The 27,990-nt window shown below is 43.6% G+C and overlaps 1 protein-coding gene across 3 annotated transcripts; it reads left to right on the top strand.

Moving 5' to 3' along the window:
- Nucleotides 1–27,960, top strand: TGM7 (transglutaminase 7). Of its 3 annotated transcripts, XM_038580208.1 has the most exons (13): nucleotides 1–91; nucleotides 13,933–14,115; nucleotides 14,541–14,786; nucleotides 15,578–15,696; nucleotides 17,600–17,728; nucleotides 17,817–17,994; nucleotides 20,347–20,485; nucleotides 21,943–22,046; nucleotides 22,421–22,663; nucleotides 24,088–24,414; nucleotides 24,840–25,000; nucleotides 27,330–27,463; nucleotides 27,680–27,960. In XM_038580208.1, the coding sequence occupies exons 2-13, from the start codon at nucleotides 14,004–14,006 to the stop codon at nucleotides 27,837–27,839; spliced, it is 2,052 nt and encodes a 683-aa protein (XP_038436136.1). In that variant the 5' UTR covers nucleotides 1–91; nucleotides 13,933–14,003; the 3' UTR covers nucleotides 27,840–27,960. The 3 variants fall into 3 exon arrangements, with proteins under 3 accessions (XP_038436136.1, XP_038436138.1, XP_038436137.1); XM_038580210.1 differs by lacking the exons at nucleotides 13,933–14,115; nucleotides 14,541–14,786; XM_038580209.1 differs by lacking the exons at nucleotides 27,330–27,463; nucleotides 27,680–27,960 and having other exon boundaries at nucleotides 24,812–24,996.
- Nucleotides 27,961–27,990: the final 30 nt, after the last annotated feature.

Raw genomic sequence — 27,990 nt, 5'->3', positions numbered from 1 at the left:
TTTCAAAGCCGCTCTGTGAAGTAGGCTCTGCTATCAGCCCCATTTTACATTGGAGTTGGGTGCTCATTAAGGCTTACTTGCTTATAGTCAGGTAAGTACCAAATCTCAGGAAGACCAGAGCAGGGTCCCGAACCAGTTCTCTAACTCAGAAACCCGTACTCTGTCCATTTGGTCACACAGCTGTCAAACAGAAGGTTTCAAAAAACAAATGAAGTTTTATAATATTTACCAGGATGAGTAAGAAATAATATGAATTTGGGGGATGGGTGAGACTAACAGATTCAATTTTGAACATGTTACTTTTTTTCATTTTTTTAAAAGATTTTACTTATTTATTCATAGAAACACACACAGAGAGAGGCAGAGGCACAGGCAGAGGGAGAAGCAGGCTCCATGCAGGGAGCCTGATGTGGGACTCAATCCAGGGTCCCCAGGATCAAACCCCAGGCTGCAGGCAGCGCTAAACCACTGCACCACCAGGGCTGCCCTTGAACATGTTAAATTTGAAGTGACTGCAAGATCTTCAAGTGGAGAACCCAGTAGACACACATAAGGATTTGGAGGCAGGGAGAGGATTATAGTGGGTCTTTTCTGTGTTTATTTTAGAGTTAAGGGTCCTCAGAGCTTGCTCTCTTGTTATGGGACAAATCTGGTGGATTAACCCTAGCAGAGGTTAGTCTGCTATTAACATAGAGATAATTCTATGGTAGAAAAGCTTTTCTGTTCTGGAAACCAAATTTAAAACTTGACTATATTAGGCATTTATCTTTTAGGGAAAAATTTATAAACAGAATATAATATAATCAGTCAGTGAACATGATTTGCAATACCATGATGGATATTGACAATAGATTCTAACTTAATTAAAAAATTAGTTGCCGAATATAATTGCTTAGCTAGATTCCAGGTGGGTATGACAATCATGTATAAGGATCTGATGTAGGTGGTAGTATGAAAAAAAGCTAGGGGTAATCAAAAGCTCAATTTGATCAGTGATGTGTAGGCTTTAAAACTAATCATTTTCAGCTATAAAACTAGTTTCTAAAGCAGTGAAGGCAAAACAGCTCTGTTATTTACCATTTTGAAACTCTCAAGCCTCTCTTTCTTTTTTTTCCCTACCAAAGACAATTGCTTTATAAAGTGAGTTTTGGTTGCTGCAGGCAATTCCTCTGCCTCTTTTATTTTATATTTTAAAAGATTTTATTTATTTATTAATGAGAGACACAGAGAGAAAGGCAGAGACACAGGCAGAGGGAGAAGCAGGCTCCATGCAGGAAGCCTGACGTGGGACTCAGTCCCGGGACTCCAGTATCACGTCCTGGGCCAAAGGCAGGCACCAAATCGCTGAGCCACCCAGGGATCCCCATCCTCTGCCTATTTTAGAAGGCCTGGCTTTCCGGGCTCTCCCCTTTTGCTGATGCTGTCAGGCCTTTGGCCTAGAATGCCTTTCTCACACCAGCTCTCTCTCTAAAATCATCTTCATCTGTTGGTGGCTGCTCACATTTCACAAAGCCTTTCTAGAGCTCCTGTCTAGAAGACCTCCACTGTTTTGAGTTACAAAAGGCAGTTTCCTTTGTAGAGGATATTTGTGTGTGTTTTCTCCCCATCAATAGATTACAAGCTCTTTGGGGTTAAAGATCACTTTGTGTGCCTCAAAACTTCTAATATGGTGCCATCAGTATTCTAGGCATTCAATATTTGTAAAACAAAGGAAGGAAGGCATCAAAAGTCATAGAGAAATTGGGACGCTCAGTCTTTTTTTTTTTTTTACAATTTTATTTATTTATTTGAGAGAGACAGAGCATGAGAAGCAGAGGGAGAGGGAGAAGCAGACTCCCTGCTGAGCAAGGAGCCCTACAAGGGGCTCCATCACTGGCCCTAAGGATCATGACCTGAGCCCTCGGCAGATGCTTAACTGACTGAGCCACCTACGCACTCTAGGACACTGTCTTCATGAGGCTCTTAAGTTGACTAAATGAAATTTCTTTGGTTAACCTGGATAATAATATTGTGATTATTTTTGGAATAACTTCTTTTCTCATCCAAGCCCTCACCCAAATAAGTAAATAAACAAATAAATAAATAAAATTTGAGGCATAAAAGATTATTTTTACAAGGCAAAAATCATTATACTGCTAAAGCTGTATTTTCAAATAAGATGGCAAATTGTTTTATATGGAAATTCACACTTTAAGCAGGTCCTGTCCTGAGTATACAGTGTGATTACTACTAAGGAAAAAAATCCCACTTCAGCATAGACAAAATAACAGGAAGGAAACTTATCAAAATGTATATTACTCTTACCATTTAAAAAAAATCTATTTTTAGGGCACCTGGGTGGCTTAGTCAGCTAAGGGCCTGCCTTCAGCTAAGGTCATGATCTCAGGGTCCTAAGATGTATCCCCATGTCAGGCTCCAGAAGTCTGCTTCTCCCTCTCTCTCTCTGTCCTTCCCCCTTGCTTGTGCTCTTTCTCTCTCAAATAAATAAATAAATATAATCTTTTTTAAAAAACATCTATTTTTGAAATATCTTCAATAGAAGTTAGGACTTTTATTACAAAGAGTTTTTTTTATTTCCACCTTCCTTATATAGAGCATATAGTTCTAATACAAGAGATTCTTGCACCAGTAACAACAAAAGTATTATTTTTCTGAGCCAAAGTATTTTTTTAATAAAATAAATCCCCCGAGGTGTTCAGTAAACACTTAGTAATGAGCAAATTTAGTGTATCCAAATGAGGACCATTTCCTAAATACACTCAAGCACATTAAAAAAAAAAAAAAAAAAAAAAAAGGCAGAGGATGTGACAGAGAGCTTTGTTTATAATAGGTGTCGGAATTTTTGATGAATCACACAGATTAATCCAGGGAATTAGGCACCTCTTACATACCCTTGACAATGATCAGTGAACGTGTTAATAGCTTTATGTTTTCTCTGCATCACTATTCTTCACGAAACCTGAATTCTTCCTCCAGGAGTGTTGACTAAATACTTCTGCTTCTCTCTTTACACTGTCAGTCAGATAAAATACACATGTCCCGATTTCCAGTCATGGTCCTCCTATCCCTTTGCTCACTTTCTTTTAAAAACATTTTTTTCCTCCTTGATTAAAAACATCTTAACCTCCCATCATGAATTTTTTAATTCAGTAAAGTATAAATAAGGAAATCATAATCACTCACAATCTCACTGCTCTGTTTTTTTTTAAGATTTTATTTATTTATTCATGACACACACACACACACACACACACACACACACACACACACACACACAGAGGCAGAGACATAGGCAGAGGGAGAAGCAGGCTCCATGCAGGGAGCCGGACGTGGGATTCGATCCTGGGTCTCCAGGATCAGCCCTGGGCCGAAGGCAGGCGCTAAATCGGGAGCCCCGCAGATGTCCCAAATCTCACTGTTCTTAAACAATCACAGTTTATATTTTCTTCCATCTTCTAAAAATGGGTCTATCTATGTAATAACATTTTTTACACCATTGAGATAAGCTGCACTGTTTTTGTACCCTGCTTCTCTCTCCTCCCCCCACCCCCACCTGCCTACCAGTTAATAGACATTTCCCCTTGTCATTGGAAGCTTTATCAACTTTATTTTTAAAAAATATTTCTTTATTTTAGGGGATCCCTGGGTGGCGCAGTGGTTTGGCGCCTGCCTTTGGCCCAGGGCGCGATCCTGGAGACCCGGGATCGAGTCCCACATCGGGCTCCCGGTGCATGGAGCCTGCTTCTCCCTCTGCCTGTGTCTCTGCCTCTCTCTCTCTCTCTCTCTGTATGACTATCATAAAAAAAAAAAAATTATTTCTTTATTTTAGAGAAAGAGAGTATAGTAGAATGGGAGGAGAGGTAGAGGGAAAGGGAGGAAATCTCAAGCAGATTAACTGCTGAGCATGGAGCCAAACGTGGGGCTGGATCTCACGATCTGGGGCTGGATCTCATGATCATGACCTGAGCCAAAACCAAGAGTTGGATGTTCAACTGACTGAGCCACCCAGGCACCCCTATCAACTTCATTTTTAATCAATGGCATAATTCACCATGTCAACATATTTTGCTTTTCAAGAGGCAAAGTTTGCCAGGTCCTAATGGGATGTTCAAACCCATTTTATTTCCTTTTTTTTTTAAGATTTTATTTATTTATTCATGAGAGACAGGAGAGAGAGAGAGAGAGAGAGAGAGAGATTGGCAGAGACACAGGCAGAGGGAGAAGCAGACTCCATGCAGGGAACCTGACGTGGGACTTGATCCCAGGACTCCAGGACCACGCCCTGGGCCGAAGGCAGGGGCTAAACCGCTGAGCCACCCAGGGATCCACTCAAGCTCATTTTCATGACAACTGATGAATGACCTTCCTGAGGGTAGCATGCTCCTAATGCATTTCCATCTGGACACTGACTATCTGGCAGTTCCTGACACCAGACTGAGCTGGTTTAGACCGAATTGGGTTCCAAGCCTTAAAGTGACAGAAGTGCAAAGGGATAAATCAAGCTATGCTTTGCCTTCCACATCACTTGAGTCTTCTCAGCTTAAAAAGGAGGGCACAGAAACAAATCCCTCAGCAATTTTTTAAAAAGGCTTAGGACGGAAGCTCTTTCCCTTATGCGAAGATGCACCTGGAACAACGGGGAAATTAAGAGCAGGAAGAGTCCAAGGAGGAGGAGGAAACAGCAGCCTCGCCCTACCGACTCAGGTTGAGAGAAGAGGTTCTAGGAGGATGACTATAAATGCTCAGAGACACAATTAGGTCTGGAATCTTAATACTGATTAGTTGAAGGTCCTTGGCTGACAGAAGAAGAAGGGAGATGGATCAGAGTGAGTACTGGGAATCTGACATTTCTGAGGTGCTGAATTAAGAGAGGGGAGACATTTGGAGAGGGTGGGGGTGAATAGAAGAGACAGGATGACTTAAATTGATCTGGCTCCTTCCTCCCATTTCCTTACCTTCATTTGGAAGGCACAAACCACTGGGGCACAAATCATACATTCATTTTTTTATGAGTGGATTCAGCTTACCCTTGAAGCTATGGACAATCTTTTCTTTAATATCTTGTAACTAGAATGGTCTTGGGAAGTCTGAGGAAGCCCATGAGGATCTTGACCTCTACAACGAAGTCCCCAGTTACCTGTTTTAAAATATGAACTGGACCGTGGCCCTTACCCACTGGGATTCTGATGGCTTCCCAGCACAAATGTCCCTGATCAAGCTCAATTCCCACCCCCCCTTACCCCTTCCCTATACCCTGGGTTTGCCATTCCACACACTGTCTTTTCTGACTCAAGGTCTTTCAATATTCTACCTAAATATTGACTACTCTATGTTTTTTTTTTCTCTCATAGCAGTTAGCATAATTAAGAATTACAACCTATGTGTTTACATTTTTGGTATCTTATACTCTTATACCCAAGAAAGCAGGGACCTCAAAGAAAAGGTTTTATAGAGATAACCTCTAGTTCAACATTTTGTGGATAGTTTAATAAGAACCCTTGGTACTTGGGAAGCCATCTCTGTGGCTAACCCTGTAGCTGTGGGAGGATCACCTCTTAGATCCTAGACCTTTCTCCTGGCCCAGTTTCTCCTCTGATTCTCAGCTCCCCTTAAAGAGTGCTGCTCCTGCCTCTGTGCTCAGGCTCTTTTCCAGAGCACCTCAGAATCTTTGCTGCTGGAATGAAAAGAACACTCCAGTCTGGTAGTCACACAGGACCTACTGGGAGAGGATGCTAAACATGGATTATGTATTTCTTAAAATTGTGCCCAAAATTACATATCATAGAAAATACTAGAGATTAGAGCTGTACATGGTATTTTAACAGAAGTTGGAGTTAAACAGAGGAGTCTCAAGACACCTGTTTGTATGCTACCTTTGGCACATGTTTTTTTTTCCAAAGTCTAGGGTATTTTTCCCCTCCATTATCCTCAACCTAAGCCTAAATGTTATATCATCTTTTTTATTTTTATTATTTTTATTTTTTAAATTTATTTAAATTTATTTATTCATGAGAGACACAGAGACTTAGGCAGAGGAAGACTCTCCATGGGGAGCCCAATGTGGGACTCAATCCCAGGACCCCGAGATCATGACCTGAGCCAAAGGCAGATGCTTAACCTCTGAGTTACCCAGGTGCCCCAATATATTATCTTTTTTTAAAACCATACTTTAATTAAGCAAGTAATACACAAAAAATATATACTTGTTATAAAAAGTAATACATTCACATATTAGGATAAAAAAGGCCAAGTCCCCTTTCACGTACATATGTACTCTCAATCCTGCTCCTTTCTCACAGGAAAGAACTGTTAACAATGTGCTTAACTGCTTAACCAGATAATACTAGATTATATAGAATTTTTGGCTTTACACAATGGGATCATATAATACATAGTATCTTTACACAATCGGATTATATAATGCATATTAAAAAGCTGACTTGCTTTTTAAAAACCGTAATCATATATCTTGGAAATCTTTGCATGCCAGTGCATACTGGTCTATCAAAAATTTTAGGGCAGCTCAGGTGTCTTAGCAGTTTAGCGCCACATTCGGCCCAGGGCGTGATCCTGGAGACCTGGGATCGAGTCCCACATCGGGCTTCCTGCATGGAGCCTGATTCTCCCTCTGCCTGTGTCTCTGCCTCTCTCTCTCTGTTTCTCATGAATAAATAAATAAAATATTTTAAACATTTTTAGTCGAATTATAATTTTCCATTCTGGGAATATAAACATAGCTTATTTAATAAATTTATTAACTTATTTAATTTGTTACTATGCATTATACATGAACATTTAGATTGTTTCAGTATTTTGGTCTTATAAACAATGCTGCAGTGAACATCCCTACTGATATAACTGTGCATATGGGTGCAAGTATTTTTTATATGAAAGATTTCTAAAAGAAGAACTGTCAGATCAAAGACAATACCCACTAAGTGTTTTGTTTTGTTTTTTATGATAGTCACAGAGAGAGACTGAGGGAGGGACAGAGGGAGAAGCAGGCTCCATGCACCAGGAGCCCGACGTGGGATTCAATCCCGGGTCTCGAGGATCGCGCCCTGGGCCAAAGGCAGGCGCCAAACCGCTGCACCACCCAGGGATTCCCCCCACTAAGTTTTTGATGGATATTGTAGAGGAGGGAAAACTTCACTTTTTTTCCTTCTACCAATCAAGTGCATTGGCTGGGGACCGACAATTAGTCTGATAAAAGAAACAGAAAATAAACAGAAGTGTATTAACATGTACATTGCACATATACATGGGAGCACTCAGCGATGAGTAACTCAGAAGGATGGTTAGGATTTGGGCTTGTATAGCATCTTAATAAAAGAACAAGATATTTTTAGAGAAGTGAGAAGACAAAGGAAAAGGAGCCACCCAGGCATCCCAAGACCTAATGATTCAAACTGTGTAGCCATCCTGGGGACACTTTTGTCTCACCAGCAGCTATTTGAATTGCCAAGCACTGGGTATAAGCCATCACATAATACAGTTAACCATGTAGATATCATTAAAGGGAAATAATGTTTCAAAGAAACAGCTTAGGGATGCCTGGGTGGCTTAGTTGAATGTCTGCCTTTGGCTCAGGGCCTGATCCTGGAGACCCGGGATTGAGTCCTGCGTTGGGCTTCCTCCATGGACCCTGCTTCTCCCTCAACCTGTGTCTCTGCCTCTTCTTTCTCTGTGTCTCTCATGAATAAAGAAATAAAATATTTTTAAAAATACACAAAGAAACAGCTTAGACAACTGAGGAATAAATGGTTCAGAGTCTGAGAAACTGAGAGGAAAGAGGGACACCAGGTTGGCCCTGAAGCTGACTTATTGGCATTTTAGGATATGGAGGTTGGGAAGAATCTGTGATTTTCACTGTGCTCTTTAGATGCTTAGGGCTCTATAGAGAAGCCAGGGGAACCCCTCCCCACTTCTTCCATCAGCGCAGCTCCTCTTAGGTCTGTTTGTTACATTTTCATTTGATTAAAGCACAATAATCACTTACTTGGAAAAAAAAAAAAAGGTGAAAACCTCCAGACTAGCACCACAAGCCAGAGGTTAAAGCTAGCTAGGCTCGGAAGTCAAACTGTCTAGATTTAAAAGACAGTTTTGCCACTTACTAGTCTGGCAAGTTAGTCTCACTGATCATCTGTCTACTCACCTGTAATATGGAGTTAATAATATCTAGTTGGATAGTTGTAGGGACAGAGGAAGTAATATAGGGATGCCTGGGTGGCTTAGTGGTTGAGCATCTACTTTCAGCTCAGGGCGTGATCCCAGGGTCCTGGGAACAAGTCCTGCATCAGGTGCCCCACAGGGAGCCTGCTTCTCCCTCTGCCTATGTCTTTGCCTCTCTCTGTGTGTCTCTCATGAATAAACAAATAAAATCTTTTTTTAAAAAAAAGGAAGGAGATAATGTATATAAAGCCTGGGGCTTAAAAACACTCAATAAATATTACCCAGATATAAAACTATTGTTATAGGTGTTAAGATATCTCCATGTACCAAAATGTTTGGGGAGGCTTTTGTGAAAAGGGTGGATGCTGAGTTTTACTTGAAGAATGGAGACAGTGGGGATGCGGATATTGGGGAAGGGACCATCCAGAGGTAGAACCAGTCTGGGCATGATCTATTTGGAAGACACAACATGAATGAAGCAGAATTTATTTATGGGCTACTGGGAGATAAGATTGGATAAATATGTTGGTACCACATTGAGGAGGGCTTTGAATGCTTGACAAAGCAATTTGGACTTGAACCTTTAGATAATAAGACAGTTTTGTTCTTGCACACTATAAGAGAAATAGAAACACTCTGTAGTAATCTTATCACTAAGGAATCTTTGTGTGCTCTCACAAAGATGTACCCTTGCATATTTTTAAAAAGAAAAGTAATGAAAAAGAATGAAATATTTACAAAAGCACTAAATTCACAATAATGATGAGAAGTAGGAAAAGAAAAGACACTGACAGAGTAGCTAGTCTAAATGCAGGGGCAAACGAAGGAGAAGGGAAGGAGCCCAGTTCACCTAGTGGTTGGTGGCAGGTGCCCAGTGCTTGCTGTGCCTGGGATAATTTACCCTTCGGTATCTCTGTCTAGAGCTTTCCAGTATTTCATCAGTAGCCTGATTGCCTAGGACATAGCTGGCTGTGGATTCTTTTAATCTGCCCCAGTCTTCATCCAAACTAGCTTTAGGAAGCCCCGGAAGTCAAGGTATTTCAACAAGTGTTTATTAGCCTGTCACAAACCCATGGATGCCAGTCCCTCACACACACAGGGCGGTCCCTCCTTTCTTCTTGCCAACACCTTTGATTAGGTACTCTTAGTTTTTTACCTAGGTTATTACGACAGAGTCTCACTGCCCTTCCCTCCCTAGACTTTTTCCCTCCATCTGAGCTACATACCATAGCCAGATTAATCCTGCACTACAGCTTTGATGGTGCTACTCCTGTTCAAAAAGCTGCCTCTAGTCAAAGTAATGCTTTTCCCTAACTAGAAAAGGAATACATGTTCAAAGCAAAAGCTTGGACAGTACCAAAAAACTCACAGGAAAGAAAAACTTCCCATAGTGTTACTACCTAAAGATAATCTGTGCCATGCTTGGTTTTATTTAGTCTTTTAAAAAATTATTTATTTATTCATGAGAAACACACAGAGAGAGGTAGAGACACAGGCAGAAGGAGAAGCAGGCTCCCTGCAGGGAGCCCAATGTGGGGCTTGATCCCAGGACCATGGGATCATGCCCTGAGCCAAAGGCAGATGCTCAACCACTGAGTCATCCAGGCATCCCTGGTTTCAGTCTTATTATGTTGCTTTTTAATACTTCATGAATTATTTCCTGATATTCTTTGTTCTTTTTGTTGGTCACACTAAGATAAGAAGAATAAAGTTTAGGTATCCAACTCTTACTGTAGTATCTTTGGTCTGCACTGGCCATCCTTATTTCTTACATTTTTGTACACAAATTATGATTTTTCTTAGGAAAAATTCCCCAAAGGGGAATTTATGGCTCAAATGTATTTATGTTTTAAGGCTTTCTTTTCTTTTTTTTATTAATTTTTTTTTAATTCATGATAGTCACACACAGAGATTGAGAGAGAGAGAGAGAGGTGGGGGGGGCAGAGACACAGGCAGAGGGAGAAGCAGGCTCCATGCACCGGGAGCCCGACGTGGGATTCGATCCCGGGTCTCCAGGATCGCGCCCTGGGCCAAAGGCAGGCGCCAAACCACTGTGCCACCCAGGCATCCAAGGCTTTCTTTTCTTATGTAATAAACATTGATAAATTGCCCTCAGAAAGATGTACCATTTTATCCTCCCACCGTGGATAGGTTTACCTATTTACTACTGAATCAAACAGCAGCATCTTTGCCTGGAGACAAGTGCCCCTTCATGTTGGCCCTGCTGCCCTCACAGGCTTCTCTCTTCCTATATAGCCCCACTGCCCTCTTGTCAGGTTATTCTCATAGTTTATCCAAGCTGCACATATTGCTTCAGCAAACATCTCAGAGCACTTACCAGGGAAGGCCAGAGACTATCAAGGTTAAGAGTGAAGGCTCTGGAGCCAGCCTACCTGGGTTTGAATCCCAGATCTGCCCTATACCTTCCAGCATGTGGGGAAGAATATTAACACCTCCATTACAGGGTGGTTGTGAGAACAGAAATGCTTTCAGACACATAAAATGCTTCTGATGGTGTCTGGCATGTAGTAGGTACTCAGTGAGCATTAGCTAACATTAGTAATGACTAGGAACCATGCTCTATCTGAGGCATGGGGGATCCAGGTGTGAGAAGATGGCCAAGGTCTTTGCTTCTCTGGAACTAATTCTAGACACTACTAAGTGCCCAACAAAGAATAAAGAGGGGGTTGTGATGGCAAGCAGTAGGTGAGATGTGGGGCATCATATTCAGTGGCTGAAGAAAGCCCCTGTGCAGTCGTTACCTCTGACCTAAGACCCAAGGGCAGAGATGGAGCCATTCTCAAGAATGGGGCTGCCTCAGGCTTTCATCTCAGGGGGCAGGAGCTTCAGAACTCATCACAGGCAGGTGGCTGTTTAAATGTCATCCCCGTCTTTCCCCACACTTTTTAAGACTAATAATACATGGGGGTATATTTGATCCTTCCTTGTCTTTATATTAGTTAAGCACCAAGAGTCATGTGGCTGGGGCTTACTCTCCTCTTACTCACATCATTAACTCTGGTGGGCAGGTGGCCAAGTCAAGAAGACCTTGTGGGTGCTGACATACTTTTACTAATTGCTTCTGCTTCATTTCCTGCTTTGTTGAACCTCTCCTGATCCTCTTGATTTTCTTTTCCTGCTCCCTTGAAGGACCTCCCTCTTGTTTTTTGAAGTCACTGTCTCCCTGATAGGAAAAGCACTTTAGTGAGCCAAATGCATAATGGTATTAAGTGGAATAAAAAAGAAAACCTGAGTTTCCAAAGGAGAATGAGTTTTGTCCATGCACTGCAGCCTGGCACAGAGAGGAAGGCATTTTCCTTCTTCCTCTCCCACTTTCCTTCCCAACTCAAGCACCAGCCTGGGTAAATGGAGAATTGAGGTGGCTGCCCTTACGAACCATGCTTCTAGCTGTGAACAGCAGCCAGAAAAATGCTGCCCCCCACCCCACTCCCTTCTGTTCCTTCCTGTGGAAGTGATATAAGTGCTCCTGAGTGCTCTTTGGCTATCTGATCTTTCAGGGTGGAATGGCCACTGAGCACTATACATGGGGTAGAGAAGCTTCCTTCAGAGGCCGCGTAGTTCCTGTTGTAAAAATGTCAGGCTCCTCAAGAACAGATAAGATGCAATCAGCTTCCACCAGTTTCTAGGCCAGTTGCTTTCAAACTTTTCTGACCATGACCCACAGTTTACATCATGACTCAGTTGCACATAAAATTATACTTGCTCTCCTTATGTGTGATTAGATACATTGTGATATTTTCTATTTTTAAAAAATATTGGTCACATTTCTCTAAACTGATTTTGCAAACTACTAATGGATTGGACCTGATGTTTTAAAAATGCTGTTAAGTAACTCTAAGGCATCTGTTTTAGATCTTGCCCTAACTTTTCTGGTTCCAATAATATAATTATTTAAGTGCTTAAGTTACATCAAGAGGTTTAAAAGCTTTGTATGATTTGATCCAGTAATTCATCTTTGAATCTACCTCAAGGAAAGAAGGTTACAAGAAGGGGGATTAAGGGATCATCAGGAGCACTCTGTTTTTAGCCAAATATTTAACAAATTTTTAGGAAAGATGCAAATATGAAAATTGGATTTGATTTTTAGACTGTGAAAGACATTTAAAAAAAGATTTTATTTATTTATTTGGCAGAGAGAGAGAGAGAAAGAGTAAGCAATAGAGCAGGTACGGAGAGGGGGCGGGGAAGAGGGGGAAAGGGCAGAAGGAGATGGGAAAGGGGCAGGAGAGGGACAAGCAGCTCCCTGCTGAGCAGGGAGCCCAACACAGGGAATCTCTCCTGGGATCATGACCTGAGCCAAAGGCAGATGCTTAACCGACTGAGCCAACCAGGCACCCCTGTGAAAGACATTTTTAAACACTTAATCCACTTTCCTCATGTAAAGTATTAGAGGTAGTCACAGCTAGTTGAACAACTAAAAGAGTATTTCCTAATAGCTCAGCGTTAACCTGGAAGAAAGCTCCATTGGCATCTGACGTAAGCCCTAATGCTTAGAACCATCTTATTACCTATGACTTGGATGAAGAACTAGAAAATAGTTTAGGCAATTCCCAGGTGTTAAGGTGAAGCATTTGAGTAAAAGAATTAGAATTCAAGAAGTCTAGCCAGGTAGGAAAGATGGGCTGAAACTAGCAAAGTGAACTCATTTAGCAAAAACATAAAAAATATATGTAGAAGTTCAAAATGTGAATGGTATAAAAAGTGGGTGGGTGCCAAGATTTGTTTTTCCTCTAGGATACTATTTGGCAGGACCCTTGGCCTCATTCTCTAGTTGTGACAATCAAAAATGTCTCCAGGCATTGCTAAATGTCCTCTAGGGGACAGAATTTCTCCAGTGGAGAACCACTGAGATAAACTGATGTGCTACTAGTAAAAAATATCTGATGGATTTTTGCTTACTGTTAGTGCAATAAATAAAATAAAAAAAAAAATAAATAAAAAATAACAAAGCAAATGCAGTCTGAGGCTGCATTATTAGTAGCATTAAGAGCAATTAGTGATTATTGGGTGCTTACTCTGTACCTGCTGCTACAATAAGGTCTTTACTTGTGAATCCTCACTCAATGTGCACGTGAACCCTAAGGCTAGGAATACCACTGTCTCCATTTTTCAGCTAGAAAACTGATGTCTATGGACATAAGGGACTTATTCAAAGTCTTACAGCTGAGGTGGGGAGAGCCTGCACTCTGGCCCACTGTGCTATGAGAGTCTTTAAACTGTATACTAGGTGCACACATACAGTAGCATCCTGGAAAGAGTCTGTGCCCTCGTCCACCTGGAATGTGGCTGAGAGGTGAGAAATAAACTACCACCTGGTATCTTAAAGCAGGGACTTGCATATAGTCAGCGCATTGACTGAATTCATACAAAATTTTAATACGCTCTATCCTCTGTCAGCAGGACAATAGAGTAACTTTTGGAAAGATTGCCCACAAAAGTAGTTAACAGTATGTGGTGGCACTTTAATGGTTAAGTTTCAGTTATATGGATACATTTCTCTTCCTGGGACCCTAATTCTTAAACCCTATCGCTCCCAGTCTGGTCTGGGTGCAGAGTCACAAGGATCACAACCTTCCCACTCCAGGGTCAGGGCCTGCTAAATTGTCCTACGAGGCTAAGTTGTGAAACTAGGAGGCAGGGTGGCAGAAGGGCTACTCTCTGGACAGAATCCTACCTAATTCAGAGCATGGGAGCTTTGGCTCGGTGATTAATGACCTGTCTCCTCCCCGCCCCCTCCAGTGGCAGCCTTGGAGCTCAGGTCTGTTGACCTGCAGAGCCCAAGGAACAACAAGGAGCATCACACACAGGAGATGGGCCTGAAGCGGCTTATTGTGCGCCGGGGCCAGTCCTTTGTGCTCCAGCTACATTTTAACCGATCCTTCCACTTTGGGAAAGACTACCTTACCTTTGTGGCTGAGACTGGTGAGTTCATCCTGACCCAAGGCAAAATTCACCTGTAGGAGCCTTTCTGAGTGCTCCCACCCCTCTCTTTTCCTGAGATCCCCAGAACCCTGAAAGTGATGTTAAGGAAAGATTTGGCCAACTCAGCAAACTGCAATTTTGATAGTAACAGCCAACTTTGCATTATGCAACAGGCGCTGTGCTCAAACTTTATGCATATTATTTCATTTAATCCCCATAACAAGAGTTTCATGTGGGTACTATGATGATCCCATTTTACACATTAAAAAAAACTGAGGCCCACAGGTCTTCAATGGCTTGCCCAAAGACACCCAGTGACAATAAAGCCTTAAACCAAAAGGAATCGCAGGTGGTCCTCCCAGTCTCCCTGGAATCATGTCACATAGATTTTAAACCTCGTTCTGGGGTCATTCTCTCCCACACAGGACCGGCACCCATGGAGTTGCTGGGAACCCGAGCCACCTTCTCCCTCACCCAGGCTCGAAAAGGCAATGTCTGGAGCGCTTCTGACTTCACCACTGACACCAACTCACTCTTAGTCTCCTTTTTCACACCAGCCAGTGCGGTCATTGGTCCCTACACTCTGAAGATAGAGATCTCTCAGGGCCAGGGTCACAGTGTGGCTCACCCAGTGGGGACTTTCATCCTCCTTTTTAACCCGTGGAATGCAGGTATGACTTGCTTATGGTCTGTAATGCTAACCTGATCGACTGGGAGTGCTCACTGAAGTTCTTCTGAGAAAGCCCAGAAGATGAAAGCTGCCTATCTATGCCATATACTACCATGTGCTCACACTAAATCCATCTTTACAAAAAAAAAAAAAAATTAATGGCATGATGAAAATGTTCATGGTGTGATGCTAAGTGAAACAGATTAGACAAATGGAACACAGGGGACCCTAATTATATTACATATACGTGGAGAGAAAGAATGGCTAGAATACACCAAATTGTAACGGGGGTGGGGGGGTTCTCTGAGTAGTGGCACTGAGTGATTTTCATTATCTTCTTTCCATCATCCATATTTTCCAAATCTCTACAATAAGCTTTCCACTTTACAATCAGAAAATGACAGTCATTGGGGGCAGCCCCGGTGGCTTAGAGGTTTAGTGCCACCTTTGGCCCAGGGTGTGATCCTGGAAACCCAGGATCGAGTCCCAGTCCCTGCGTGGAGCTTGCTTCTCTCTCTAACCTATGTCTCTGCCTCTCTGTCTCTGCCTCTGTGTGTGTGTCTCTCATGAATAAATAAATAAAATATTTTTTTAAAAGGAAATGACAGTCATTATTTTTAAAGTACAGATTCTAACACTGGCCTCTAGAAAAGCACAGTAGACTTTTAGGGGTCCAGTCTTGATTTCTATTGCCATCAACCAGTTCCTTCTCCTATTAGCCAGCAAGACACTATCATTACTGACTTTTAATTACTGTTTCTTTTTTGCCCCCTCTACTACTTAACCCCTCAGAGGATGAAGTCTACCTGCCAAGTGAAATACTGCTGCAGGAGTATATCATGATGGACTATGGCTTTGTTTACAAGGGTCATGAAAGATTCATCACTGCCTGGCCCTGGAACTATGGACAGGTAACACTGTGACCAAAAGTGGATCTGGGGCAGGTCTCCCTCAGCTGGTTCTTTATCAACTCTGTGTATTAGCTCACAAAGGGCCACTAACAAAAGTCCGGGTGTGTGGTGCTGGCCAATTTCCCCTCCAGTAAGAGGGGTAAGGAAGGAAAGGGAGACATCTTTCAAGGTTTTTGTCTTTTTTTTAAAGATTTAAAAGTAATCTCTACACCCAACACGGGACTCAAACTTAAAACCCAGGGGATCCCTGGGTGGTGCAGTGGTTTGGCGCCTGCCTTTGGCCCAGGGCGCGATCCTGAAGACCCGGGATCGAATCCCACATCGGGCTCCTGGTGCATGGAGCCTGCTTCTCCCTCTGCCTGTGTCTCTGCCTCTCTCTCTCTCTCCCTGTGTGACTATCATAAATAAATAAGAATTAAAAAAAAAAAACAAAAACTTAAAACCCAGAGATGGAAAGTTGCATGCTCTACCAACTGAGCCAGGCAGGTGCCCCTCAAGTTTTTAATATTTTATATAAAAAAACTTAAAACATAATCCAAATAGACAGGCTACTAAAATGAACTGATCTCTCAGCTTCATTAGTAAGCAATTTATGGTGAATCTTATTCCATCTATACCAGAGTTTTACATACTATAGTCTACTGACTGTTTTTGAATGGTCCATGAGTTAGGATGGTTTTCATATTTTTAAGTTTTTGGAACAAAAACCTAAAAATTGTTTTGATGTGCAAATGATATGAAGTTCAATAAGCTTGATGTCCAAAAATAACATTTTATGGGAACACAGCCATGTTCATTCACTTAAGTATCATCTATGGGTGTGTTAATGCTACAGTGGCAGAGTTGAGTAGTTGAAACAGAGGCCCCAAAGCTTGCAAAACCTAAAGTACTTACTATCTGGTTCATTAGAGAAAAAGTTTGCCCACTGTCCCCATCACTCCCAACTCATCACTGGAATTTTTGGAAGGAAATTGTAGATACTATATCATTTAATCCAGTAATACTTTTTTTTATAGCTCTAAAAGATGATGACTCTTTCTGAAAAACCAAACCATAATACATTATCATAACTGAAAAATGAACAAGTAATTCCTTTAATAACATCAAATATCCAGTCAGTGTACAAAGGGTGGGATCTTTGGCTCTGAGCAACTTTTCCACTCTCAACCACCAACCGTGCCTGGTATACTTTCTGCCTTCCTCCCACTGACATTTCAACCCCATCCACACTCACCAAAGGGTAGTGGGGAGAGAGCAGGGGTCCTTGCTGAGGAAGACCAGTTGCCCTGTTCTCCGACTGTGACAGCTTATATGATTTTTTGAAACTGAAAAAAACACCAATGCATTTGGCAGCCAAAGGGTTGCAGCATATCTCACAAATATATGTTATAAATGTATGTTATGAGACTACTGGCTTCTCCTGGGATCCCCACACTCTGCTCCCTCTCTGCTCCTGGCCGACCCTGTATTTATCCGTCTGATCTTTCCTCTTCCCTCATGTTCTCTAGAAATAAAAATCTCTAAGCCCTATCCTTGGCACCACCAAACTCAAAGACCTCAGGTGAACATTCCCACCCTGCTCTCTTCCTGTCCACCTAGTCCTTCAAAGTCCACTGGCACCAATGGCCTTCTCTGATCTCTTGGTCAATAGACCTCTCACTTCCGAATTCTGTTTGGATTTTTCCATCAGAGCCACACAGGTTTATTTTTCAGAATTCTGAATCTCATACATTCCCAATTTGATCGTAAGCTCTTTGAAGGAAGGACCCTGTCTAATATTTAACCCCACTCCCATCCCTAGCACATATGCACCATCCCTAAAAGTGTGTGTTATGGACTCAAAGTTTCAGGATGCTAGACATTTTGACTTTTCTCTTTTCTCTCCCATGAAATCACTTGGAAGTTTGAAGAGGACATCATAGACATATGCTTTGAGATCTTGGACAAGAGCCTGTACTTCTTAGAGAACCCATCCAAAGACTACTCCCAGCGGAATGACCCGGTGTATGTCTGCAGGGTGGTGAGTGCCATGGTAAGGAGAGAAACTTTCCCACCTTCATCTGAGGACAATCTGAGCTCCCCTAGGGCACTGTGGAAACCCACCTGTCTGTTCTTTGCAGATCAACAGCAATGATGACAGCGGTGTGCTGCAGGGGAACTGGGGAGAAGACTACTCCAGGGGTGTCAGCCCATTGGAGTGGAATGGCAGTGTAGCCATCCTGCGGCAGTGGTCAGCCAGGGGCAAGCAGCCTGTGAAGTTTGGGCAGTGCTGGGTCTTTGCAGCTGTTATGTGCACAGGTGAGTGATGGGGAGATGAAGATGGAGAATCATTTATTTAATTTTCTTGATAACTCTTTGAGGTTGGGCTCGGATATCTCCATTTTCACTTAAGTTAACTGTGGCTTATTTATAGCCCCACAGCTAAGGAGCAGTGAACACATGGACTCTTACCCAGCACACTCTGTAGTCTTGAGGAGTCTTGCATATTTACCTAGGAGAGAGGTTGACCTGTTGCAATCATTCAGTCTCCTTGATGGCAGATAGACTATTAAAACGGTCTCCTGGATAGAGAGGCTTGTGGTCCCAAAGTAGAAGCAAAGGCAGCTTCTTTCTGCCACTGCTCAAGTTTCTCAGCTCCAGGTGAGCCCGGAGTCAGGGACAGGCTGGCGGAAGCCTGCTTTGCAAGCAGATGGTCTGGGAAAGCCTGATCTCACCCATGGGCAGAGCTGATGTCTCCCAAATACTTCTCGGAGAGAAAGTATTCTCTCCGAGAATACTGAAAATATTGAGAAATACTTCTTTTGAGGAGTTACAATTGGAGGTTTGCTACTTGGCTGACTACCTGCATGGAGCATCAATGTTTTATGCATTATCATTTATTTATAATTTAGTAGAAAGGTGTTGTTTGGATTATCTGCAAAGGTGAAGGAAAGATAGAATACTGAGGTGCCCTCCTGTCCTCCTTCACGCAAGGCAGAAGCACCTTACACAGCGTTACCTGTTACACTGTGGTGCTCAGTCAATGTTTGCTGAATGAATGGGTTGGCTCTGAATTGGAGAATGAGGGAGCACAGAACAGGAAAGACAGAGACAGGGGCCAAAGACAAAGTTCTAGATATTTCTGAGAGGGACAGCATAGCTTGGAAGTTAGGTATGGGTGCTGCAGACAGAGGAGATGTTTAAATCTGAGTGTTCAAATCAAGTGACCTCACTTTCCTCTTCAATTATCCCTGGAAAATGTTCAGCACAGCACCAGAATTTAGTATGGCCACATTTGCCTTGAGCTGGGAAGTCCCTGGCTAGGCAGGTGTCGTGTAAGAGGGCTCAAGCCCTTAGACACTGGGATGAGAGGAAGAGGTCTCTGTCTGCATCCTTACTACACCTTGAAGGGTCTCCCTACTCCCAGGCCCTAGAGTTCTGGGGCCATTGTGTGAGAGGTCAGCTGCTCCCATTACACAGCCTCTCGCCTCTTTCAGCCCTGGTCTACCCTGCAGAGGGGTTGTGAAAAGCCCAGGAGCAATGCTGGGAGTAGAGAGGTAACTGTGAACAGATGACTGGCTGCATTTGGGGCTCTTGAATCAATTGAAACAGAAAGATTCATCAATCTCAACAGTCCTCTTACTTTCCAAAGCATTATTATCCTCCCAGCAGCCTCAGGAGGCACCCTGAGCTCCTCCTGAGCCAGGAGGGGTAGGATAAATCTCCCTCTGTCTAAACTCCTCTGAACTCCTTGTCTCGTTAGCTGAGGTGGGGATCTATGTTCCAAAGTCATATCTGGCTCTTGGCTTGATTTTATTTGGTCCTGGGCAGGTGTGTGTGTGTGTGTGTGTGTGTGTGTGTGTGTGTGTGCCACATGCACTTGTGTGTGGTGGTAGTGTAGGTGTTGTAATATCTGCTTTGTATGAATAGATCTTAATTACTTAAGTGAAATCTTAACTCAGCTTTAAAAAGCCTTTGTAGTACTATCCTGAGAAGCCACAAGAGGATGCTGTTGCCTTATCAAAGATGGTTGTTGCCTCCTTGGCCCTGCAGGTTCCCTTTGTCTCTGAGGTCTCCCACTTATCTTTGTTAAGTGTATATTGCCCTTCTGTCCTTTCTTGAATTTCTTTCTTACCTCCTCCAAACTCTTGTATTTCAGTAGAATTACACATTTAGAATTTCAGGACTGAAAATCATGTAGTCCAATTCCTTATTTTGTTACATACAGGAGACTAAGTCTCAAAGAAGTTAAGCCACTTACCTAACTAAGGTCAGACAGCTTCTCTTCTGAAACTGGCCACAGCGTAAGGCCTAAAGTCTTTAAAATTTTCTTTCAAATTAGCAAATGTTTTAGGTTCTCTGTTTTTAATTTGGAAAGCTGCTGAACAGAAAAAGCCCCAAGTTATAAATTGAGTTGCATATTGGTGTTTTAAGTAACCTTCAAATGATTTCTTTCTCCTAGTGGGATGGAGACCATCGATGGGGCAGGTAGGCAGCAGGGTTCTGGGCCTGGGTGCAGTGCTCTGAGAATAGAGGAGTTACAGGTATGGATTTGTAAGAGTCTTGGCCTTCTTTCTTTCCTCCAGCTTAAAACTTAGAAAGTATGCATGGGAAACCAATGATTCTGCTTGAAATGAACTCAGCAATTTTCCATACTTTCCTTCTCTTTAGTAATGAGATGTTTAGGTGTTCCAACTCGTGTGGTTTCCAATTTCCGTTCTGCACACAACATGGATGGGAACTTAACCATCGACACCTACTTTGACCAAAATGCAGAGATGCTGCCAATTCAGAAACGAGACAAAATATGGTAAGGGGCATGGTCTCAAACAGATCTCTGCTCTGTTTCAGGAAGGGTAGGGAAACTCTGACATGATCCTCTCTGGTCTTGAGGTAGTGCATTACCCTGCACTTTGTTGTTGGTGCCCAGGGAGTAATTCCCCAACCTAGGAAACTGTTCTGGCTAATTAGATAATCACAGCACACTCATTTCAGAGATAGAAGACTATGGGACAACACTGAAGCCCACAACCGAATGAATACATCATGTGTTCTGTGAATAGTAACCTTATAATCTGTATGCCTCTTATTCTTCCTTCTTTGAGTCATTCTGTTAGTGCCATTCTCTGCTTGCCCTGTTAGGGCAAAGCCTGAACTCACTGCCTCTGTCTACTTTCTCAGTCCCTCTTGCTGTTTCCTCTACCCACCTCATTCCCCCTCTGCACGAGTATGTATGTATGTGTGTGTATCTCTGTATGTCCTGTCATTTCTTTATCTCTAGTCTCTTCCTATGTTCCTTTCTCCTCGGCTCTACTGAAAATCTGATTTTCTGTTTTTCCTTTTCCAGCCAGTTTCCAGGTAAGATCTTTGAGTTGTGTGAGAACTAGCAGCTGTCTTTGGAGCCCCTCCTTCTCTGAGCTCCTAGGGGCCCGAAGCATCCCCCATTCAATCAGCAGTAGTATATTTGGGAAGGCTGTTATCACTTATGTAGAATTCTGTGTATGAATGCATAATCCAAATCTAATCATGAGGAAACATCAGACAAGTTCAAAATGAGGATCACTCTGGCAAATAAATGAATACTGTATTCAAAATGTCAATGTAATAAAACAAAGGTTGAAGAAATACTCCAGATCCAAACAGACCAAAGGACACTGCACAACTAGATGTAATGTCTGATCCTGGACTGGGCAGAAAGGAATGCTGTAAAGGACATTAGTAGGTCAGCTGACAAAACTGAAGTATAGACAGTAAATTAGATAAAGATATTATATCAATAGTAAATGTATGAGGTTGATAACTGTTCACGATTATGTAGGGGAAGATCTCTATTCTTAGAAAATACACACTGAGGTAAAAAAACAAAAGAAAAAATGTATTCATAGTCTTCATATCCATACTGAGAGAAAGCCAATGATAAAGCAAATGGGGCAGAATGGTAATCACAGATGGATAGATGGATATTTTTTTGTACTATGCTTGTGACTTTACCATAAGCTTGAAATTACTTTCAAATAAGTAAAAAATGGGGGAGATATAATTAATACATAACAACTTTGTACAGTACCAGACGGTAGCTAGATTTTTCATGGTGATCACTTCCTAATTTATATAAATGTTAAATCACTATATCGTGCACCTGAAACTAATACAATATTGTATGTCAACTACACTTTAATTTTAAAAAACTGATATAAATTATAGCACTCAGTATAGTGCCCAGTACCTGGCAAATCTGAAAACATGATTCTCATCTCCTTACTGTAGGAATTTCCACGTCTGGAATGAGTGCTGGATGATCCGGAAAGACCTCCCACCAGGATACAATGGTTGGCAGGTTCTGGACCCCACCCCCCAGCAAACCAGCAATGGTGAGTAAGGGCCACTCTGGAAGGGTCTGGGCTCCGTGGGGATGTTGGCAGGGGGACTGACCACAAGAGCAGGAGGCCAGAAAGGAGTAGTGAGTAGTGTTTTTCTCTTTGTTGCTTTCAACTGGATGACCCTGATGAGTCACAGGACCTCTCAGTTGCTTCCTCACCTGTAAAGTGGGGAAGATAATAAATGCCACTTCACAGGGTGGGTGTGAAGATCAGATGAATCTGTGGGAACCTGAGAGTACTCGGTAGATGTGGGTTTTCTCCATCCCATCTCCCTACTGGCCCCTGCCCACCCCCCTCCCCAACCACCCATCCCAGTCCACATGCTAGCAGCTGTCAGCCATCCTCAACTTCTGTTCCCTCCACAGGCCTGTTCTGCTGTGGCCCTGCCTCTGTGAAGGCCGTCAGGGAAGGGGAGGTCCACTTGCCCTATGACACCCCATTTGTATACGCGGAGGTGAATGCTGATGAAGTCATTTGGCTCTTCAGGAATGGTCAGGCCCAGGAAATCCTGGTCCATAACACCAGTTCCATCGGGAAGGAAATCAGCACCAAGATGGTAGGGTCAGATCAGCGCCAGAACATTACCGGTTCCTACAAGTATCCAGAAGGTGCTTGGGGCCCTGGGGATTCAGGGAAGGGGGGTGGGTAGACCCTCCTTTCTGTGCCTCCCAGTGAGGATGGCTTACTCGTGTTAAAATCATCACCACCTGATCACTTCCTCCTCGTGGCAAACTCTGGCTTTCCTGGACCCTGGCCACATGGCCCTAGAGTTGCTGAATTGAGCAAATAAAAACAGAGGGTGCCCAGTTAAATCTGAATTCCAGATAAATTCAGATAAGCAAATATTTTATTAGTATAAGTGTGTCCTAAATATAGTATGCAGTATATTTAGCTAAAAATTATTCATTGTATATCTAAAATTCAAATTTACCTGAAATTCAAATACAATGTCCTTTATTTTACCTGGCAACTCTGTCCTAGGGTCATATCACAATCTCATTATGTCATGGCAGCAGGGGGTAGCAGCAAGGGGGAAGGCAGATGCTTCAGGAGGGAAAGGATGCCTGGCCTGTGGAAGGGTGTAGATGTCCCTGTGGAGGCCAGGGGAAGTCATGCTGCTTGAGTACTAACCAAGGCCCTCCTAGGTTCTAGCTATGTAAGCCTGGATATGTTCTTACCATCCCTGTGCCTCTACTTCCTCATTTATAAAATGGGTTAATGGCATTTCAGAGGGCTCTCATGAGGGCAAATGAGTGGATACACAGAAAGCACTTGGAGCAGTGCCTCTGGTACACAGTAGCTGTTCTAGAGAAGTCCACAGTTTGGGTGAGTTAGGGCTCAGCCTGAATATTGAGTAGCCCCCAGGAGCAAAAGACAAAGATCCATTCAGAAGACTTGAGCATGTATTTTAGAAGTGAGGATGCTGGTGGGGGAAGAAGTATTTGGCTTTGATGATGATGACAGCAATGATGGTGGCAATACTGAAGACAAAGAACAACACTAGGTGCTTATATTCTGCAACTTATATAACTCAAATTTTTGGCAGCTCTAGGAGGCAAGGAGTTAGACCTCAGTTACAGATAAAAGAATGGAGGGGCATCTGGGTGGCTCAGTGGCTGAGCATCTATCTGCCTTTGGCTCAGGGCGTGGTCCCAGGGTCCTGGGATCAAGTCCTGCATTGGGCTCCCTGCAGGGAGTCTGCTTCACTTTCTGCCTGTGCCTCTGCCTCTCTCTGTGTGTGTCTCTTATGAATAAATAAATAAAATCTTTGAAAAATAAGATAAAAGAACTGAGTACCCAGAGATTAAGGAACTGTGCCTGAGCAAGGATTTGAACCCAGCACCAATCAAGCAACACCAATCCCCATGTTCTTAGCCATGATGCTATATCACCTCCTGATGCAGCTATTCATGTGGCTGGGGTTTTGGGAGGGGAGCTGTGAGTTTTTGGGGTAGCTTCTTTCCCCCAAGAAGGCCACTGCTCCTCTCAATCCCTCCTCACTGAAGGCTTTCCTGGTTCTTCTTTCTGCCAGGATCCCCCGAGGAGCGATCTGTGTTCATGAAGGCTTCCCGGAAAATGCTGAGCCCAAGAAGGGCCTCTTCTCCCTTCCTAGATCTGCTTGGGTCTAGGGGCTCTCAGGATCAGCCAGCACAGCTGCAGCTTCACCTGGCCAAGACACCTGAGTGGGGTCATGACCTGATGCTGAAGCTGCATGCCCGGAGGGTGCCAGACAGAGTCCATCCCCGGGGTCCCATCAGACTGGTGGTGCGCTTCAGTGCGCAGGCCCTATTGCACCAGGGTGACACCCGGGAACCCCTTTGGAGGCAAACAGTGCACTTGGACCTGGACTTTGGGGAGGGTGAGTATAGGGTAGGCCGGGAAAGGCACCAATAAGGATGGGAACTTTGGGGTCATAAACAAAGCAGGGATGGTTCAGCCAGATTACACAGAGATCCCGGCACCCCAACACACACACACACACACACACACACACACACACACACACACACACACACCAGACAGTGAAGCTGCTGTTGGCAGGAGATTGCATGCCATGTGCTGTGCGTCTGATACCATCCCACTAGGGGAAACATAGCAGTGACCCCTGGGGGCAGTGGGTATAGGGTAAGTACACTGCATCTCTCCCCCTCTCTGTCACACAAATATACTTGCACACACATATAGACTCACACGCATACTCTCTCTCACATATACACATATTCTCTCTCTCCCTGCCCCTCTCTCTTTCCTTCCAGACTCAAGGTGTCTTTTGTCTGTGCTTAGAGATACAGTGGCCGCTCTTGCTACCCTACGAAAATTATAGAAACAAGCTGACAGATGAGAAGCTGATCCGCGTGTCTGGCATTGCCAAGGTGGAAGATACGGGGAGGTCCATGCTGGTCCTAAAAGATATCTCTCTGGAGCCTCCCCACTTATCTATTGAGGTAAGGTGTCTGGACGGAGATGGAGCCCAGGAGTCCTCTAACTCACTCAACCCAGGGCCTTGGGCTACAGTGGTAAACAGGACATAGTCCCTGCCTCAGACACTAAATAGATGATTAAAGCACAGTACAATGCTACCTCATGCTCAGTGCAAAGTGCAGAACAGAGTGGAAGGCTCCCCAGAGACGGTGACATTTTGTGGAGAATGCATAGGAAGACACTGTACAGACATGAGATGGAGATAAAGACATATTAAGTATTGGAAAGGCTTTGCAGAGACAGAGAGGAGAGGCGTGGCTGGGAGATGGATTAGAGGAATGAATTTGAGAAAAAGCACAACTCAAATTCCAAAGGGACCTGCAGATAATACAGGGGTGACAGGGAAGAGGGAGAACAAATGAAAGGTGAGTCTCTTTGAGTTCCAAGAGTGTGTGGCTGGCAAGGTCATTACGTGAGGAAGGAACACAGGTGGAAGAAAGGTCAATGGAGGGTAAAAGGGATACCTGGGTGGCTCAGTGGTTGAGCGTCTGCCTTTGGCTCAGGGAGTGATCTCAGAGTCCCAGAATGGAATCCCGCATTGGGTTCCCATGGGGAGCCTGCTTCTCCCTCTGCCTGTGTCTCTGTCTCTCTCTGTGTGTCTCTCATGGATGAACGAATGAATGAATGAATGAATGAATGAATAAATCTTTATTAAAAATGGAGGGCAGAATTATTCTCCATCTCCTGTTACCAGGGTTTTTCTTCCCTCGAAGCCTCCTTTCCCCACCTGCCCCCCCAACCCATTCTGAAGGACTTGCCTTCTTCCTAATCCCAACCTGGCTTTGCACCTGCTGGATCTGTTAGCATACTCCACCTTCACCCAGAACAAGAATTGAGTGGCTCCACAGCATAAGCCGCCTGGCCACCTGACAGTTTTCACCTGGCCATGCTGGTGCTGAGGTGAGGACCCTGACTATTACCCAGAGCCCTGGTTACCAACAAGATCTGGTGTAGACATATCAGATGCCAAGTAGACTATTCATTGGTCCCCATTGGTAAAGGACTTGGGGATGATTTGTGTGACTATGAGGGATTCCAAAGACATTTTTACCTGTTTTATTTTGATGCCCTCATTAGAGTAAGAGATTTGTTTCTTTCATTTGAATTTTAGAGAAGTCAGTATGTATTCTTATTTTTCCTTGATTTTTCTTTTTGAGACAGAACATGCCCCAAGTATGATCTGGATGGTCAGAACTATATATATATTTATTGGAGTTCGATTTGCCAACATATAACACCCAGTACTCATCCTGTCAAGTGCCCCCCTCAGTGCCCATCACCCAGTCACTCCATCCCTCCACCCACCTCCCCTTCCACTACCCCTTGTTCATTTCCCAGAGTTAGGAGTTTCTCATGTTTTGTCACCCTCTCTAATTTTTCCCACTCATTTTCTCTCCTTTCCCCTATAATCCCTTTCACTATTTTTTATAGTCTCCATATGAGTGAAACCATATAATGATTGTCTTTCTCCAATTGACTTACTTTACTCAGCATAATACCCTCCACTTCCATCCACGTCAAAGCAAATCAGAACTCATTTTAGTTCAACATTTGTTTATCAATTCCATCACTTGGCTGGCACTGAGCTAGTCATCAGCTCTAGAAGTGTGTAGGCTAGAATCCTTGTTTCCCACTCACAGGCCATGGCCATGCTGCCCTATGACACAGACCTCACATGGGATGCACAGAACACACCTGGAAAAACTCAGAATGTTTCTACTGTCAGAGCAATGTGGGGGAAAGAAAGATCCTGACGGGGGCCTGGGACATCTGGGTCAGGTCCTGGCTCTGCCATATCATGTGAACAATATCGCTTGGCCTTAGAACAATATCGCTGATAGCATATAGCTGGCACAAATGACACCACTTCTTACCCCACGCCTGTGTCAGACACTACTAATCAATCGTAACTCTCTCTGACTCTCAATTTGGCCTCGGGATCCTTTTCAACACACCATTTCTATTAGCCATGATTAACAGAGTAGAGGTGGCACTTAAGTCGAGATCTAATTGCCATCCTGAACTAGATGGTGGAGAGAGAAATAGATTTCAACTTGGTGTCAATTCCCAGCTGGTGGAGGCTTCCTGAAGCATTGTGACCTTCTAAGACAGGGCAGGATACATGTTAACCTTGAGTACTCTTAGCTCATGTTCTTCTCTCCCTGCAGCATTTTAGCACTAAGTGTTGACCATGCCTGGTGATCAACAGAGGGATGATGGAGTGAGATGACTGAACTGGAGCACAGAAATGAGGCCAGTTGCCCACAATATACCCACCTTTTCTCCACACAGGTGTCTAAAAGGGCTGAGGTGGGTAAGGCATTGAGAGTCCACATCACCCTCACCAATACCCTAACAGTGGCTCTGAGTAACTGCATGATGGTGCTGGAGGGAAGTGGCCTCATCGATGGGCAGATATACAATAAGTAAGTACTATGCTGGTCTCTGACAAGGGACATCTTGTGGGGTCCTAGGATGGTCTCCTGGATGGTGCCTACTTGCCACCACTTTCCCACCCTCCTTGGGGAAGGTTGAGCTTGGTGGTATTGAAGGGTGGGAGGTGCTTACCCACCAAGAGGTGAAACCAGATCATCCACTCCAGTAGTTGCTTAAGGCTCTAACAGGCTCTTTTTGACTTTCAGCATTGGGACTCTGGTGGCTGGACATACCATCCAAATTCAACTGGACCTCTACCCCATCAAAACTGGACCCCGCCAGCTGCAGGTCCTCATCAGCAGCAATGAGATCAAGGAGATCAAGGGCTACAAGGACATCTTTGTTGCTGCCTCCAGGGCTTCTTGAATCCCTCCTCACCTCTATGCCCTCCCAACACCCCAGCCCCTCCCTGAGCCCCACACCCCTCCTAATGCTCTCCTCTTCATCCCCCAGCCCCTCCCCTCACCCCACTCCTGATGCCCTTCCAGCCCCCTCACAGACCCACCTTGGTCTGTTC

The sequence above is a fragment of the Canis lupus genome, chromosome 30, assembly GCF_011100685.1.
Source record: "Canis lupus familiaris isolate Mischka breed German Shepherd chromosome 30, alternate assembly UU_Cfam_GSD_1.0, whole genome shotgun sequence".
In the NCBI taxonomy this organism is placed as follows: Eukaryota; Metazoa; Chordata; class Mammalia; order Carnivora; family Canidae; genus Canis; species Canis lupus.
The sequence above is the reverse complement of the archived record's forward strand: the minus strand, read 5'-3'. Positions and strand labels throughout refer to the sequence as shown.

Excerpts from the sequence above, each read along its gene's own strand:
- TGM7 (XM_038580208.1), top strand. The coding sequence starts at position 14,004 with ATGGGCCTGAAGCGGCTTATTGTGCGCCGGGGCCAGTCCTTTGTGCTC. Across the intron at positions 17,995-20,346 it reads TGCAGCTGTTATGTGCACAG|TAATGAGATGTTTAGGTGTT; the intron begins GTGAGTGATGGG and ends CCTTCTCTTTAG. Across the intron at positions 24,415-24,839 it reads GGACCTGGACTTTGGGGAGG|AGATACAGTGGCCGCTCTTG; the intron begins GTGAGTATAGGG and ends GTCTGTGCTTAG.